General features: G+C 47.7%; 1 protein-coding gene across 2 annotated transcripts in view; it reads left to right on the top strand.

Moving 5' to 3' along the window:
- The window catches only part of RALGAPB (Ral GTPase activating protein non-catalytic subunit beta), a 1,758,088-nt gene that overhangs the window by 1,543,536 nt on the left and 198,015 nt on the right, over positions 1-16,537 (top strand). For both annotated transcript variants that reach the window (XM_086932393.1, XM_086932392.1), the window contains exon 26: positions 6,938-7,074. In XM_086932393.1, coding sequence (XP_086788519.1) covers positions 6,938-7,074 — 137 coding nt within the window. The remainder of the gene's footprint in view (positions 1-6,937; positions 7,075-16,537) is intronic.

Genomic DNA, 16,537 nt, shown 5'->3' with positions numbered 1-16,537 from the left:
ACTGCCAGAAGTGAGCATAGGCTGTAAGCGAGCTCTTATTACCTGTAGGAGAGGGCCCAGTGACCGGTCAGGAAGAGCTTTCTACAGTGGCTTTATTGATAGATGGAATGCTGTGCCCTTCCGACAGATGGCCTCTAGTTGATGTTTGAAAGAGCCATTGCAATCTATTATGACGCCTAGGTATTTATAAGAGGCTACCTGCTCTAGCCTCTGTCTGTCCAGAAGCCATGTGAATTTCCGTTTTTTGTCGTGATTCACTGTCATGACTTTTGTTTTATTTAAATTGATTGTTAATGAGTTAGTTGTGGAAAATGCGTTGGTTTTGTCCAGAAGATGTTGGAGGCCGATAGGGGACCGGCTGATGAGGACTAGGTCATCTGCATAAAGAAGGTTTGACAGTGTGGTGTTGCCCAGCCGCGGTGCGTGAGATGTGACTGTCTCCAGCTCGCCAGGGAGATCTGCAAGGAAGAGATTAAACAGCATAGGGGCTTGTTTCAGTCCATTGCTGGTCCTGATCTGTCTTGAGAGGTGCGGACCGGATCCCAGTTTGATCCTGACCCAGGTGTTTGTGTATAGCATTACCAGCTGCTGTAAGAGTGGGCCTGGAATTCCCCATTTATTCAGTTTCTGCCAGAGGTCTACATGGTCAAATGCGGCGCTATAATCGATGAAGCACAGGAACAGAGAGTTCTTGGTGGCTTTTGCCGCGTCTGCCAAAAGAGTTAGCACCATGATGTTTGTCGTAGTACCCTGGCCGCGGCGGAATCCGGTTTGGGTTGCTGGGATGATGTTCTTTGCAGTTGCCCAAGATGTTAGATCCTCCAGAATGAGGCCCGCATAATACTTTGCCTCGGTGTCGATTAGGGCTATGAGGCGATAGCTGCTTGGGTCGTTCCTGGCGCCCTTTTTTAAATCGAGCTTATTATCGAGCCTCTCCAGGATGTTGGTGTTGTTGTTGTTTCCCTTATTTCGTGAAAGGCTGGTGCCAAGATGTTACTCCAAAAGACAGCATCATGTTTATATAATATTGGCAGGATCCCATTGGGCCAGGGGGCCCCCTCAAGTTTGCCTTTTGAAATTTGTGTTCTAATCCTGTCTGCTGTTACTAGGTGTGGGTTTTCCTCTCTGTTTGCAGTTGGATTGATAGTTGTTGATGGATCTTCGTCCGCGGTTGGAATGTAGGACAGGGATGATTTCCTTATGTGGACTTGAATGGCTTCGTTATTAAGTGTGCTGGTCTTATTAAGCCTCTGGCGCGCGCCGTCTAACCAGTCTCCCCCTCTAGACTTGTCCACTTTTGGATCAACTGTATTAAAGTGAGCTGATAGGTGGTTAGCCCAGTCAGATTCTGGTATATTAGAGTTAATGCCTTTGTGGCCTGGCTGTTGGAGGTTGTGGATTTTTTTCCAGAAACTGGAGCTGTTCTTTTGTTTGGAGTTGTGAACTATTTTTATCCAGAGATCTTCATTCAGTTGCCTTTTCCTTTCCCAGGTCTTCTTTTTTAGCTGTGCTTTTAAGATGCAAAGCTCCTTTTGAGGGACTTTGTTGTTTTGTTCTTTCCGGAGCTGCTTAAGGGACTTTTTAATTTTTAGTTTTATGTTTTTTATCTCTAATGTTGTTACTTTTCCATGTGTAAACCGTGGAGTGTTCCCTTTTTGGGGTTTTAGCTTAGTAGCATGTTTGGCTCCCAGTTCCGTTGCAAAGTCTACCCAGGCGTCTAGTGGATTTATGTTTGAGCTAGATGTCTGGTGCATGATTGTTTTTGCACTGATTGATAATTCCTCGGACTCAGTAGTCTTGCACCTTATTCATCTGTAGTTGGCGGTGTGTTCTGTGCCAATGTATCTTTTTTCCACTGCTTCATTCTCACAAGACAGGCCTAGTTTAACTTCTAGTGGCAGATGGTCACTTTGGGCGATGTCTCCTATCTTGAACAAGCTGATTTTCTCGTACATTGGAAGTGTCGCTAGCATATAGTCGAGATGTAAGGAAGTGCTTGAGGAGAAGTATGTTGGTTCAGTTGGAATATCCTCTGTGAATCGTCCGTTGAGTACTCTCAAGTTTAGCTGCTCTAGATCTTTCAGTAGCTGAGTTGAGGTATTTGTGTGTTTGTTTGGAGAGGGAATGGATTGGCTTGGGATTTCCCAGACGATGTCAATTTCCTTTGTCGTGTCGTCGATTGGTATGTCTCCAAAGAGGTGGAGGTTAAAATCACCTGCCACAAGTATATTCTCCATATCCCTGTCCACAATAAGTCTTATCAGTTCTTTGACGAGTTTCCTTGACCTCAATTGTCTGTGCCTCGGGTGTATAAATATATATGTTTATGATATACAATTGTTGGGTGACCTGATTGTTTTCGATTGTTATTGATAGTGCCTGTATCGCGTTTGGTGAAGTGATGCTCACTTTTATTGCTTCCATTGCTCCAATAGTTGATATTGAGGCGAATGTCGCCAGGCCGCCTGAGCTGTGGCCGTTTTGAGAGCCTCTGGTTGCCGGATGGGTTTGGGTTGTTTGGGTTGATATACCTTGTAGTGGTATATCATTTGCTTCCCACGTATCCTGGAGAAGAATCAGGTCAAAAGATTTTAAATCATTTAGTATTTCGGGGTCCTCCAGTTTATCTGAGAGTCCTTTGATGTTCCAGTTGCATATTCTGATTTTGGGGGGGACTGCAGAATTGGAAATTAAGGCTGGTGCTCTTTGTCAGTTGGTGTCACCTCCAGGTATGGTACGTGTTATTGTTATTCTGCGTGATTCTAATTGGTAGGAAGTTAAATGTTGGAGATGTGGTGAATGTTTATCCGGTCCCGGGGAGTAGCTGCGTGCTCCTTTCAGTATTGATTTACCTGTTTTGAGGCGTTCTTGTTTCCTTTCTTCAAGGAGCAGAGTAGGATAAGCTGCCCTTTTTGCTGCTTCAAGCTTAATTCCCAACTGGGAGAATCTGAGTGATTCCTTAATGATTGAGTTTGCTACATCGTTTGTTGTCCATATGGTCTTTGTTGTTTCATTACCATGTGGGTGAGGGGCTGGATGGAATTCAATTGTAAGCAAATCAGAGGTGTTTATGTTTTTTAATTTGTCAATTGAGTTGATTAGCTTTAATATGTTGCCCCTGTTTAGAGTGTCCACTCTTCCTCTGGATTTGAATTCGGGAATGAAAAAGATTGTGTCTGAATCAGTTTCCCCTGGGGTCATTATTTGCTGATGTGTTTGTTGCTCGATATCGTTGGCCCCATGTGGGTACTGGGTATTGAGTGTTATGGGACCGCAATTGGAACTTGCCCGCTGAGGTTGCTCCTTGATCTGACCGCTATCTACTTTGCCGATGTTTACTATCCGAGGGGTTCCTCTTTGGTTCACTGCTAGTGGCCTCAGTGTTATGGCAGGTGCATTTTTGGGGGAAGTCGATGGTTGTAACCTTTGTTCTGGTTGTGTCAGGCTCCTCTTGGGCCTGCTTTCTGACTTCCGTGGCCGGTTGCAATATCGCTACTTGGCAATCGCTTTGACCTTTGTGTACCAGTTCTGGTGGGTTACTGGGAGTTGGGTTGTTTGTTTGGCCAAGGGGCTTCTGCTCTGTCTGTTTGCTGGTTTTCTCATTTGAGAATGTCAGGGTTCCTCTTCCTGCTGCGGTTTGGGTCTTTACGTCTGATAAATTTTTAAGTTGAGGTGAAGGATTTGTATGCTCCATATGGTGCTTGTTGGCTCCTAGCAACTCCATGCCCCCCGGTGTAATTAGCTGACAATTTTCTTATGTGCAGTCCGCTTCTGCTAGCTTTCTGTTCCTGCCCTTCCTTTAATGTTTGCGTCGAGCGCACGCATTCGTTGGGCTCCCCAGTGGCTCAACACGTCCTCTTGATAGGGTATTCTGAGGAGACTCTTCTAATAAGGTATTGGGGTTTGATGGCTGGCGCCGTTGCGTAATAGCTTTTTGTGGGTCGTTGCCGTTTCCTGGTATCCTTTTATTGGGGGATGGACTGCCAGACCTGACCTCTGTTGTGGGGAACTTTGTGGTGTTTGATTTTATGTCCTCCAAGAGGTTTCCCAGCTTCAAGGGTAATGATGATAGTTTATCGATGATTGGTTAACAGACGCAGTTTGTTCTTTCAATTTGAGTTAGTTTAACTGACTCTTGTCCTCTTTTTATGAGGCCGTTAAGATCTGCAAGTTTTCTGTCTATCCCCATGGTGGCCTCTGCTAGCTTTTGCAAGACAGTCAGTTGTAGGTCTAGTTTGTCCGATTGGTACTGAAGTGCTGTGGATGACAGCTGAACTGTCTTGAGTAAAGTTACCCAAAAGGTGTTGGTGGGGTCTCTAGTCCCCTCTGTGGGCTGGTGGAAACTCTCTTCACTAGTGCTATTTGTAGGTTGATTGACGTTATATGCTGCCACTAGTTCGCTCCATTCTTGTGATACCAAGAAGGTCATGTCCCTGCAAAGAAGATAAGTCCCCGTCTGCCATGATTGGGGAGGAGTTTGCGGGGTCAGTTTTTATTCCCTGTGTAACGTAGGCCTCAGTATCGCCTTGAGTTTTTAATTCTGCGTGTAAATAGGCTTCGTATGCACGAGGCAATGCTGTTTCGTGATAATTTTTTGCCTCTGCCTGCTGGGTGAGTAAGGAGGGATGAGTGGGGGATGACTGGGCGCTTATGGTGTAATTGCTGGGGTAATTGCTGGGGTGCCCCGGAGACCCTTCCAGCTCTTGGGCGTGTTTACTCGATGTATCCGTCTTTGGCGGTGTGCTGGTTAGGTTTATTTCCTGGCTACCTCCCTCTATTGGTGGAGCTTTACTGATGACGCCTTCTGATGGCATTGGCCTTCTAGCTTCTTGTGCCCGTTGATCTCCAGCCCCTGCTGCGCCTCTGGTGTGATCCGTATTCTCCATTGGAGTTGGTAGCGTGTGTATTTCTGCAACTGTGTAATTTGGAATTTGGGGCAAAGAGTTATTTGTGCTGGCAGGTTGCAATGGAGTTTGGAGGCCTGTGATAGAATCATTTGAAGAATAGATGGCATTTCCTGGGTTTTTAAAAAAAAGTGCATTTTGTGTACATTTTTGGTTGGTAGTTATATTTTGTTTTCGCTGGCTGACATACTAGGTTAATTAATTTGTGGGTGTTTTTCCTTTTATTGCTTATAGATAAATCTGGTGTTGTCGGTTGGCAGACCTTTGTTTGTGCAAATGTTGCTGCCATTGTGGTAACTTTCCTATAGGGGGGGTATTGCTGGCTTCCTTGGTGCTGTTAAATGCTCGCTTGTTTTTTCCTGGTGTCACTGAGCTCGTGATTGTATTATTCCTTTTTCGTTTAGTTGGTTGCCTTGTTGGGGGTCTTCTTTCTCTTCCCGACCTCATGATGGTCCTGCTAAGTCCCTCTCAATGTCTCTCCCCGTATGTAATATTCTTCTATCTCCTAATACCAACTGATTAGCGGTTGCTGGAAGAAATGGTCGAGACTGGTAAGAGGCTAATCTGAATGGACAAGGTTATTGGTTCTGCAGGACAAGGCGGGAACCCCCACAGCACAGGGACGCAGGGACACTTCTTAATTTGCCTCCCGCTCTCCTCACCTGTGCGCCTGCTGTGGACTTGCTGTGTGCTTCGGGGGCTGAATGGTGATTGGTACTTGATGATACTTGGTGGTACTTGGTGATACTTGGTGGTTAAAGCTGCGAAAGCCCCCACGTTGTTTCCTGCTCACGGCGTGTTTGATTCTGACCTCCAAGGCAAGCTCCGAGTCTGGAGCCAGTTGTGACAAATATGGCGAGCTAGAGCGAGTGCTGGAGCAGGAGCAGAGGCTCGACTGCTTGACCGCTCTACGGTTCAAACCCTCTGCGGCCACCTCTGGTGCTTTCTAGCTCTCCAGTCTTTGGGCTGTTCCTGCGGGAGTCTTCTCTTGTTTGCCGCCGCTGCCGTGTTGCTGCCGGCTTGCCTGGTTGCTCCCTGGTTAGTTGCTCGGGGGGGGCTTTCTCTACGGCTCCCGCCGCTTGCTGAGGGGGTGTCTCACCGCGGCTCCTGCCGCTGCCGGGCTGTTCCCCATATTCCCCTTGGGTCTTGTCGTGGCTCCCCGCCACTGCCAGGCTTTTCCCGCGTTTCCTACTCCGGGGGGAGGGGGGTGGGTCACTGCCGTTCCTGCCGCTGCAGGGCTGTTCTTTCACGGCTCCTGTCGCTGCGGGAATCACGTCGCGGCTCCCCACTGCAGCTGTTCCCACGACAATACAGGAGACTTGCGTCGGCTCGCAGGAGGCTCGCTCGTCCTCCGCTGGCTCACAAGGTTTTCCTGCGGGAGGTCAGCCGACGAGGGGCTGAACCGGGGTTAGCCGCGGAAGCTAAGAGCCGGGACAAAGCCGAGAGCCAAGAGGCACAAGAGCGGTGTGCCGGAAACCACGGACTGGATCAGGAAGGTTTTTCAGAACAAGATCAAAGTTGGTTTAATGGAGTATTCACAGTCAATTGATTTAGTTTGCCTTCATATTACTAGTTAATGTCATGCATATATTAAATAGCAATCCACCTTGCTTTTAGAAACTGGTGACCTATCCAAAGGTTAAAAAACATGAAGTTTGTATTTAAGTATACTAAGAGTTTATAGATAATAAAAGTATGGCTGTCCCTTTCTTAGATTTGCAGGGCTTGTAGAATTGTCAGTTAGGGATGTGAGAATATCTTATTTCACTGAAAAACATTTAATATACTTGGGAAATTAACCACCTCTTTATTAATGGACAAATGTTTTGCTATGACTGACCAAGAATTACAGAGTCCAGCAAAGAATATTCGGAAATTGACTGTGATATTGTGATGTGTTAAATATGTCAATGAATTTTCGTTAAGATGCTAAATGATTTGCAAAAATTGGAGATCTGTGCTGTAGTTATAGATCATAATGAGTTGTATTTTTCATAAACTACATGTAAACTAATGAATAACTTATTTTACAGTGGATTCTTTGGAAAACACAGTCTCTGACTTGGAGGGGGGCACAAACCTCGATCTTTTTACTGGAATTGGGAAGCAGCAGTCTTTAACACTTGAACTTTTCCCCAACCATACAGACAATTACAGTTCTTCCCAGCAGGTAAATATGAAAATTAATGTTGAATATTATCTTGGGTTTACTTTGAAGAATGAGCACATGTTAAATGTTGTTCATTTATTGGAGGCAATTTTGATATTAGTTACAATAGTTCAGAGAAAAATAAGCATTTTATCTGTCTGCGTGCATCAGTATCCTGTGAAAGCAAAACCCCAGGCCATGACATCTCACAGTTAATCAACTTCTAGTCGGCCATTCATAGCTAAGTTCACCTATGTTGCTGGTTAAATGTTTGTCCCAAATATCAGTCAACATCATGTTTCACTTTAGAATGCCCTTCAAGATGCAACTCCACATATGGTTAAGAATCTTCTTGTATCTCTATTGTAGAACATACATTCACTACATAATTGAGAATATTTGTTTAATCTTGTAATACATTGTATAGTACAGTAAATCAACTCAACCTAAAAAGCAATTCCCCTAATGAATTCATGCCGTATTCCTCCCAAAAGTTAGCAGTGTTGTATCCCACACTGTGATCATGGAACCTCCACCCTTCTCCTTTGTTGCGAATGACAGCACCTTCTGACTTTCTCATTTTAAGTCTACCTTTCATGCAGTTATTTGAGTGGCGTTCATGTGTTTCCATGCCATGGCAATCTGTCTTTTGGCAAGCAAGAAGGCTATATTTGTACATCTGATAGAGACAGTTAGTTGTAGATTCCTGACCTAAGAATTTTCCCCAGGCATCAGACTGGATCAGTTGATTTTTCTTTGCAGTGCACCTGCGTGTTGGTAGGTGGTCTCGGACGACCCAGTTTCTGTCGCCGTGGTCGCCGGGATGACGTCGCAGTGCCTACTTAGACACTGCCCTTGCGCACTGACGTCTTTTTCCTCTCCAGCCTAGCGCAGAACCGGAGAGAGCTACCCCTTGGTGATTGTTTGGCTAGGTTTTTCCGACATTTTGTCGAAGTCTTTTTCAAGTCTTAGACTCCTGGTGCGCGAGGGATGTCCCAACTTTGGACGGTTTCAAGCCCTGCGGTGTGTATATCACAAGATGATGTCTGTGATGAAACCACACTTTGTGTGCCTGTGGTTTTTGGAGCGCGACCACAAACCGAAGTCGAGCTCCGACTGCCGGGCCATGAATCCGAAGACTGCGGGAGCAGTCATGAAAGTTACTGTAGGCCCAGCAGTCGGCTCCGCATTGTTTAATGTCTCGTTCGAGAGGAAGTTTTTATTTTTTTATTTCATCAATCCGCGATAACATAACAATCAAATGCAGTCTTATCCAGTGACAGTTTCCGTAGGAACGGCTCAGCATCTCCGCATTTATAACATTATGACATTACATCTACAGTAGAACATCTCCAGATCACCCCCCCTCCTCCTCCCTTCCTTCCCACCAGCACCCTGAATCCATGGCTATTACATACACCCCGTCTCTCATGGACTGTTCTCAGGTGTGAGCTCCGTACGTGGAGGCTCGCATAGGTTCCCTCTGGCTTCATTCCACTTCCCCCACACCCGTGTCCACTTCCTGGGGCAACCCCTGTGTGTGTAAATCTCGGCTACCATTGCCCTGTCCATATCTTCTTCCCACTGTGATTGTGAGGGCGGCACCCCGGATCCCCAATTCTTCGCTATATTCCGTTTTGCCAGGGCCATCCCCAGTGTAGCCCACGTTTTCTGTGCCACATTAAGATCCTTAGGTTGCCATATGTTTAGAATACAACATCGGGGATCTGCCCTAACTTCCACCCCACCCACTTCTGAGATTTGCTCCAGCACGCCTTCCCAATATGATTGAATTTTGGTGTAAACCCATAGCGTATGATAGTATGTACCGGTTTGCCCGCATCCTCTGAGACAGAGTGGGTCAGGCGCACGCCCTATTTTATGGACCAAGGTACGGGAGTAATATACTCGATGCAGGATTTTAAGTTGAACCATTTTCAATCGTGAGGGGATCGTCGCTTCTCTAGCCGATGCAAGTGCCTCCATCCAGTCCGAGTCATCTATGTCCCCAAGTTCTATCTCCCATTTGCTGCACAGTACCACAGTGGGGTCAGGGAGGTTGTTTACCAGTTTTCGGTACGTTAGTGAGATGGCTTTCTTACTCAGATGCTCGGTGAGGAGCCTGTCCTCTAGTGGTGAGGCATCTACCAATGTGGCGTCGGGGGTGATAGCACCTTGAAGTGCGTGCCGGATTTGGGAGTAGCGGTACAACTTCGAGTCTGCCATACCATATTTTTCTTTGAGCGCAGAAAAGGGGAGGATTTCTCCCCTAACCCATAAGTCCCCAATGCTTGTAATACCTATGAGGTCCCAGTGTCTGAACCCTTTAGTGTTCCCTAATGTTCCTAAGCACCTTGTTTCCCAGAGTGGTGTTGCCAGCGTAAGCACCCCCTCCCACTCCAACGCTTTCTGAGCCGTGTGCCATATTTTGATAGTGTGGGCAGTGGGGCCAGTCAGTGCTTGGCATTTCTTGGTGGTGTATAAAGCCCTCATCAGCCGGCACCACCTCCCCATCTAGTCGGTACGCCGAGTCGTCGTGGGGTGCATGGAGCCACTGGTTGATCACCACTAGTTGCGCCGCCCAGTAATATAGCTTGACGCTTGGTAGCGCTATACCGCCATCATACCAACTGCGAGTCAGTTTGGGGTGTGCTATTCGCGCCGGACGTCCATCCCACAGCAAGTTCGCCACTTCAGAATTGGTGGACTGAAAATATGAGAGCGGAACTGGGAACGGAGTGTTCAGGAGCACATAGAGGAATCTGGGGAGTGCCAGCATTTTAAATAGCGCTGCTCTACCTAGCAGAGTGAGCGAGAGAGATCGCCAGTGTGTGACGACCGATTTTAACCTATGCAGTGGCTTCAGTAGGTTTTCCGCCATAAAGGTGGTGGCCTGAGGTGTAACGTAGATACCCAAATATGTAAACCCCCTGGTCGTTATTTGCACTGGACAGACCGGAGGCAGGGGCGGGCCGGTCCGCGCAGTAGGTAGAGCAGTGATTTAGACCAGTTAATGGTATAGCCTGATTGCTTCCAGAACCTTGTAAATATATCCAGGAGGGCCTGCAGGGATTCTGTCGGGGATGTCATGTAAAGCAGTACTTCATCGGCATACAGGGAAATTCGGTCTTCCCAGCCCGTCTCCCAGGTTATCCCCTGAAATAGCGGCGTTGTACGTGTCCAGGCTGCCAGTTGTTCTAAGATCAAGGAAAAGAGGAGCGGCGAGAGCGGGCAGCCCTGCCGCGTCCCTCTGCCAAGTGCATTGTTAAAATTGGTGGGGGGCGCACAATGTACAAAGTCCAAGACAAGTATATTTGTTGTTCAGAAACAGTCCTTCTTTATTTATCAAAGTTCATTAAAAGGCACTCATAAATGAAATTCAAAAAAGATCAGCCTACGCGTTTCACTCCCCTCAGGGAGCTTCTTCAGGGCAGAAAGCGATTAGGTCACTATATTGGCACTTGAGGAATCTTTTTTCGTCCTCTTGAATTAGTGTAAACTGGCCAATTTTCGCCGTTAGTTCCAAAACAACTCCCATCAGCGTTCTGATAAACTGTCAGTGAGATAGCTGACAGACAAGCCGATGTGTATGTCCTGGGACACAGTCTTCTTAGGAATAGTGGTGTGAGCGATATTCAATGGGAAGGCTTGTAATATTGTGGTGAGGAGTCAACTTATGAATTGATTACGATATATTGTTGTTGTAAATCTTCACCAAGCCTTATTAGGTGCCTGTTTGGAAAAGCGAGAGGTTCTTGTATCCGAACCTGATGAGTTTCCCTCAATCGACGTGTACCGGCAAGGATGGTCCCAGGAGCCAAGTGCAATCTCCCTTGAGATATGGCCATTTGCGATCACATGTGCCAGTGGTGCTGTGTAAAGAAGCCGGATCAAGCTGCAAAACTTGGGACCGATACCCATCCGTCCCAGAACGGCAAACTTGAATGGCCACTCCACCTGATCAAAAGCCATTGTCGCGTCCGAGAGGAAGTTCTTGAGGCTGTTCGCGGAGCCCCTACTCCTTGTATCATTCGAAGTCGTCGTGGTTTTCGGCTAAGTCCAAACACAAGAAGATGACAAAGATGCACATGTGCTCTTCACCTTTTTACCTTCAGTCGACGGACGCAACACAGAATTTAGTGTTGTCGTTCAAAGACTCCGTTCCCGGTGCCTGATTCAGGGACTACTCCGTGCCTGCCCCCATTTCCGGGACCCGGAGAGTCTCCTACCCAACTCTGCTAATTTTACGAGGCCTTACACCTCGTCTTTGGACAGCCCAACTCTGCTGGCGTGCCTTCGGGCCCCGCGGAGCAGGTTGGGGTTTCTGGGCCTTCGATGCAAGTGGCTCAGGCCCCGGAGGGCCCCTGCTCATCTAGGCCTGGATCCAGATCGATGCCAGTCAATATCCCTCGACCTTCCCCAGCACCGATCCTGGTCATGACGACGTCCGCCGTGCCCCCTGCCGACTCCGTCTCCTTCTTCATCCCTGAGTTTGGCCCGGACTGACGTCGACTGGCATCGGAACCGACTCCGGAGGGTGCTTTTGTTCCCCTGTTCATCGCTGGTTTTCCCTACTGACCAAAGGGTGGTGATGAGAACTGGGAGGGGTCACTAGACCCTTTAACAGACCAGCTTGAGGAACTGGACTGGTGAGAGGACTTGGGTGATGCCAGTGGTCTGGACACTTCTCCAGACGTTGGCTTGCTTTCTCCCCCTACCGTGGCGATGGAGGAGGAAGCATCCTATGCTGTGGTGGTGCGAAGGGCGGCCAAGGTCTTGGACCTTGAGCTCCCTGCATTGGCAGTCAGAACTAACCCCCTAACAGAGGTAGTTCAGCCTGCGGCGTCCACTCCTGAACCGCTATTGCCGTTTAATGACGCCTTCACTGACGTCCTAATGGGCCCCTGGTCCAAGCCCAGCACAGGGGCTCCTATGGAGAGAACGATTACCCGCCACCAATGCCTGGCCTGGGCGGCCTTGTGTTCCTAACCCAACACCCTTCCCCCAGAGAGCATCTTCAAAGGGCGCATTCCCTTCTGACTCTCCTGATAGAGAATTCCAAAAGCTGGACCATCTTGGGAAGTGCATGTTCTCTTCCTCTAGCTTGGCACGGCAGTCTGTGAATACCGCTTGCCTCTTGGGCCGATACTCCAATACCATTTGGGATACGGTTGCGTAGGTGCTGCCTCAGTGCCTGGAGGAGGCCCAGGCCGTTCTCTCCTAGGCAGTAGTGGATTGGAGAGATGCAGACAAATTCACAATAAGGTATGGACTGGATACTACCGACTCACTAGGCCGAATGATTGCCACGTCGGTAGCCCTTAGGCGCTATGCCTGGTTGAGGACATCTGACTTTTCGGGAGATGTGCAGTCAACTTTGATGGACATGGTCTTTGATGGACGTCATTTTTTTGGCGACAAAGCAGACTTGGGCTGGAGTGCTTGAAAGATTCTCGGGCTACGGCCAGATCTTTGACGCTCGCTGCACCTTCTCTCCCACTCCAGTCTGCTTTTCATCCCTTTCGTGGCTACGGAAGGGGCACCCAACCACGTCGGGCCCTGCCACGTCGGCCCGGTTCATGCAAGCTGCCCAGCCTCTGCGTGGCCGCGGATATGGAACCCAGCGATCTCGCAGGTCTGGGAGACAGTGGGCAGGTCAGTCCACTCTACCTCCAAACACCCCCCTTCGCCGCAGCCTCCAAACCTTCCTAGTCCAATGTTTCAGGCCCATCAACAACCAGTGGGAGCCAGGATTCGCCATCAGCTCCCTCACTGGCAATCCATCACGTCAGGCAGGTGGGTTTTGCAAATTGTCCGAAGGGGTTACTCCGTCCCCTTCCAAACTTCCCCTCCCTCTATACCACCGTCTTTTGATCCCATGTCGGAGGATCATTTGACGCTTCTCTGCCAGAAAGTCTCAGCTCTCTTGGCCAAGGGACCTACAGAGAGGGTCCTTGTGCCAGAAGTAGGTTGTGGTTGCAATTCCACACAAAGGCCTACATCCTATTCTAGACCTCAGGGACCTCAACCGCTTCCTCCAGAAGGAGATGTTCAAAATGCTCACGTTGGTTCAGGTCCTGTCTGCCCTCGACTCCGGAGACTAGAAGGTGGCGTTGGACTTGTAGGACACCTATTTCCATAGTCTACAAGCACTTTCAGTTCACTGTGCTCCCCTTTTGCCTTACCAGTGCCCCTTGGATGTTCACGAAAGTGATGGCGGTGGTCGCAGCTCATCTGCGCAGTTCAGGGATTCCAGTCTTCCCCTTATCTCGACGACTGGTTGTTAAAGGCGGGCTCGCTCCAGGCTGTCGTCTCCAACTCCAGACTACAGCGAACCACCTGCACTCGCTGGGCTTCACTATAAACGTGCTGAGGTCACATTTGACTCAGTTCTGGACTCAGTGCAGTAGTGGGCCTATCCTCCCGAGCAGCGAGTCCAGGATATTTGGGCTATGATACCGATGTTTCACGTCAGATTTCGATGAGAAGGACCCTGAGGCTGCTGGCCTCATGGCCAGATGGCATATGATGGCTCTGCAGTGGGATCTGAAATTCCAGTGGACGCAGCATTGGGGGAATCTAACGAACCAAGATTGGGTCAGAGGCAGATCCCTCTTCCTGCCTCAACCAGATCTAACCGTGGTGACCGATGTGTCACTCCTGGGATGGGGCGGCCATCTGGTAGGGCCGGAGATCAGAGACGTTTGGTCTCCTGCGGAGTCCGGTCTCCATATCAACCTTCTGAAGCTTTGGGCGATCACATTGGCACTGAAGGCCTTCTTTTCCTCTCTCTAAGAGAAAGTGGTGCAGGTGTTCACCTACAACAAAACCACCATGTGGTACTGCAACAAACAGGGCAGAGTGGAGTCATGGACACTTTATCAGGAGGCTCTCCACCTCTAGTCATGGCTGGAACATCAGGGCTTAACCCTGGTGGTTCAACACCTGGCAGGTTCTGTGAACACCAGGGCTGGAGAACTCAGCTGTCGGTGCCTGGTCGATCACCAATGGCATCTCCATCCAGAGGTGCTGGAATGTCTCTTTCAGCAGTGGGGAGAGCTTTAGTTAGATCTGTTAGCCTCTGAAAAGAATGTGCAATGTTAGCAGTACTGCGCATTGGCGTTTCCAAGGTGGCACTTGCTCGGTGGCGCCTTTCGTCGCAAGTTGAACTGCGGCCTCCTGTACACCTCTCCGCCTGTACCACTTCTGCCCTAAGTGCTCAAGAAGATCAAGCACAACCTGGCCCAAGTTATTCTTGTGCCTCCAGACTGGGTATGAAGAGTCTGGTGCACAGTTCTTCACGCAAACCTGTCCAGTCTCCACCTCCTTGCATGGAGATTGAGCGCCATCAGTTGACAGCTTTTGACCATCCACTCGAAGTCTGTAATGTCATCTTGGTGTCCCTCCATTAAACCGAATTACGCCTGTAGATGGAACAAGTTTGTGGCATGGTGTACGGCAAAGGCTGTGGATCCCCGTTCTGCCTCTCTTGCAGAGATCCTCTTGTACATACTCTTCTTGGCCCAGCAGGGCTCTGCTCTGGGCATTCTTAAAGGCTATCTTGCTACTATTTCAGCTTTTTTTTTCCGGCTGCCTGATCAGCCTTCCTTATTCATGTCCCCTATTGTAAATAGATGCTCTAAGTCAGAACTGACGTCAGTGTACTGGGGCGGCGTCTAATTAGGCACTGCGATATCATTTCGGCGACCATGACGCCGGTCACAGGGTTGACCGACGCGCAGGGGTACTGCTAAGAAAAATCTCTGGATTCAGTCTGACACCTGGGGGAAATTCTAAGCTACCTAATCTACAAGTAACCTATGTCTTTTACAGATACATCGTTACCAGAGGTAACTTTTTCTTTAATTTAATGTAATTTTTTGGGGACGTAGGCATGTCTCAAGGTTTTAACAAAATTATTTTGGGTCTATCTTTAAGACTTTTGGTTAGGTGTTTGATCTTTTATTTTTTTGTAATTGCTGTTCATGAGAGATTCTCAAATGATAGTGAATGATATCAGCTTATGCAGTGGAGCATCTGGGGGATGTATCGGGCAACTGGGGTACTTTTTGCAGGCTCTGTGGCATTCTGTATGCACAGTGGCATACGTTAAATCTAATTAAGTTAAAGCTAGATTTTTGGGAAATTCCGACTAGTAAAGTGAGGATGATAGTCCATTTGCCAGCATCCATTAAGCCTTTCCTACAGTGTTGCATACTTATTATCCCTTCTGTTGCTTTATGTAGCAGGGTCACCACTTACCTAGATTCATCCAATGTCAGCATAGGATTTAATTTCTCATCTGTCAGAGGTCCAACTAGGTCAACCCACATATTTGCCACTTTTGGCTGTTTTTATTGGAATGTTCTATTATTTTTATTGACTAGAAAATGTGTGTAGTCAATTGTGCAAATTCTTGATGTGATTCCGCCCTTGACCATTTGCTAGGATTAGTACTTTGAATTGTCTCTCAAAATCTGGGATAGAACGATAATGGTGAATGTGGTGCAAATTGAGCCTTTACTTTGGCCTACTTGACACACCTACCCCAGCAGTACCTTTTGGTGAGGATCAGTCTGATATTATTGGTTGTGGTCTTTGGTTCCCTAGCAGCGCTGTTGGAAACTAAAACAGGAAGCAGTTTCCTTTGCCCCACATGATCACCTTGCCCAGTGGTGGCTAGTGATTGCAAATAGTAGTTGCACACAAATACGATCATGAAATTGTGCTGAGCGAGTGTTCATGTGAGTATGAGTGGATATGCTGGGATTCAAACCTCTGCCTACAGAATCAAACAGACATCAATGTTGTGAATGCATTAGTCCACTTAGGTTTTAGACCTGGCTAGGAGGCTGTGACTGGATAGATTCCTTTCAAGCCCTAATCAACATTATCCTTCCACATTCAACTAACTGTTTACTCTCATTTACCTACTCACCCACCTGTATTCAACAATAGACTCACCCTCTCCCCATCCTTCATTCACATACCCGCTCACATTTACCCATTCACATTAAGCTATCCACTCCCATTCACCGACCCCATATATCCAGAAACCCACTTTTACCCAGCCACTTATTCAACCCATGCAGTCACTGACTCCTCGATTCACACAAACATACACATTCACACCCATCCAGTAACCAGCAGTTCCACTTATAAAATGCTATAATTTGAGGATTTGTTAATGCTTGTTTAATTTCACCTCCTGATTTAAAAAAAAAAAAATTTTAAGACGTTTATTAGTATTCAATAGAGCAGTACATATAGCGAAGCCTACAACCCTGTGGGCCGGCTGCAACATTACCATGTGTCGTGAGGGTCAGGGAGCATAGTGAAAGGTGCACCGTTCCATCGATTGTACCCTCAGTGAGTGAGACTTTAATTACTTTTTTCGTATCACGTGTGCTCATTATTCAGTTATGTCTGCAAGTGACGTCTTATTTTTAATTTTTTTATAAGTAAACAGTTTAACTCTGCAAAC

This window comes from Lissotriton vulgaris, chromosome 7, assembly GCF_964263255.1.
Source record: "Lissotriton vulgaris chromosome 7, aLisVul1.2, whole genome shotgun sequence".
Classification (NCBI taxonomy): domain Eukaryota; kingdom Metazoa; phylum Chordata; class Amphibia; order Caudata; family Salamandridae; genus Lissotriton; species Lissotriton vulgaris.
This window is presented reverse-complemented; position numbering and strand designations above follow the sequence as displayed.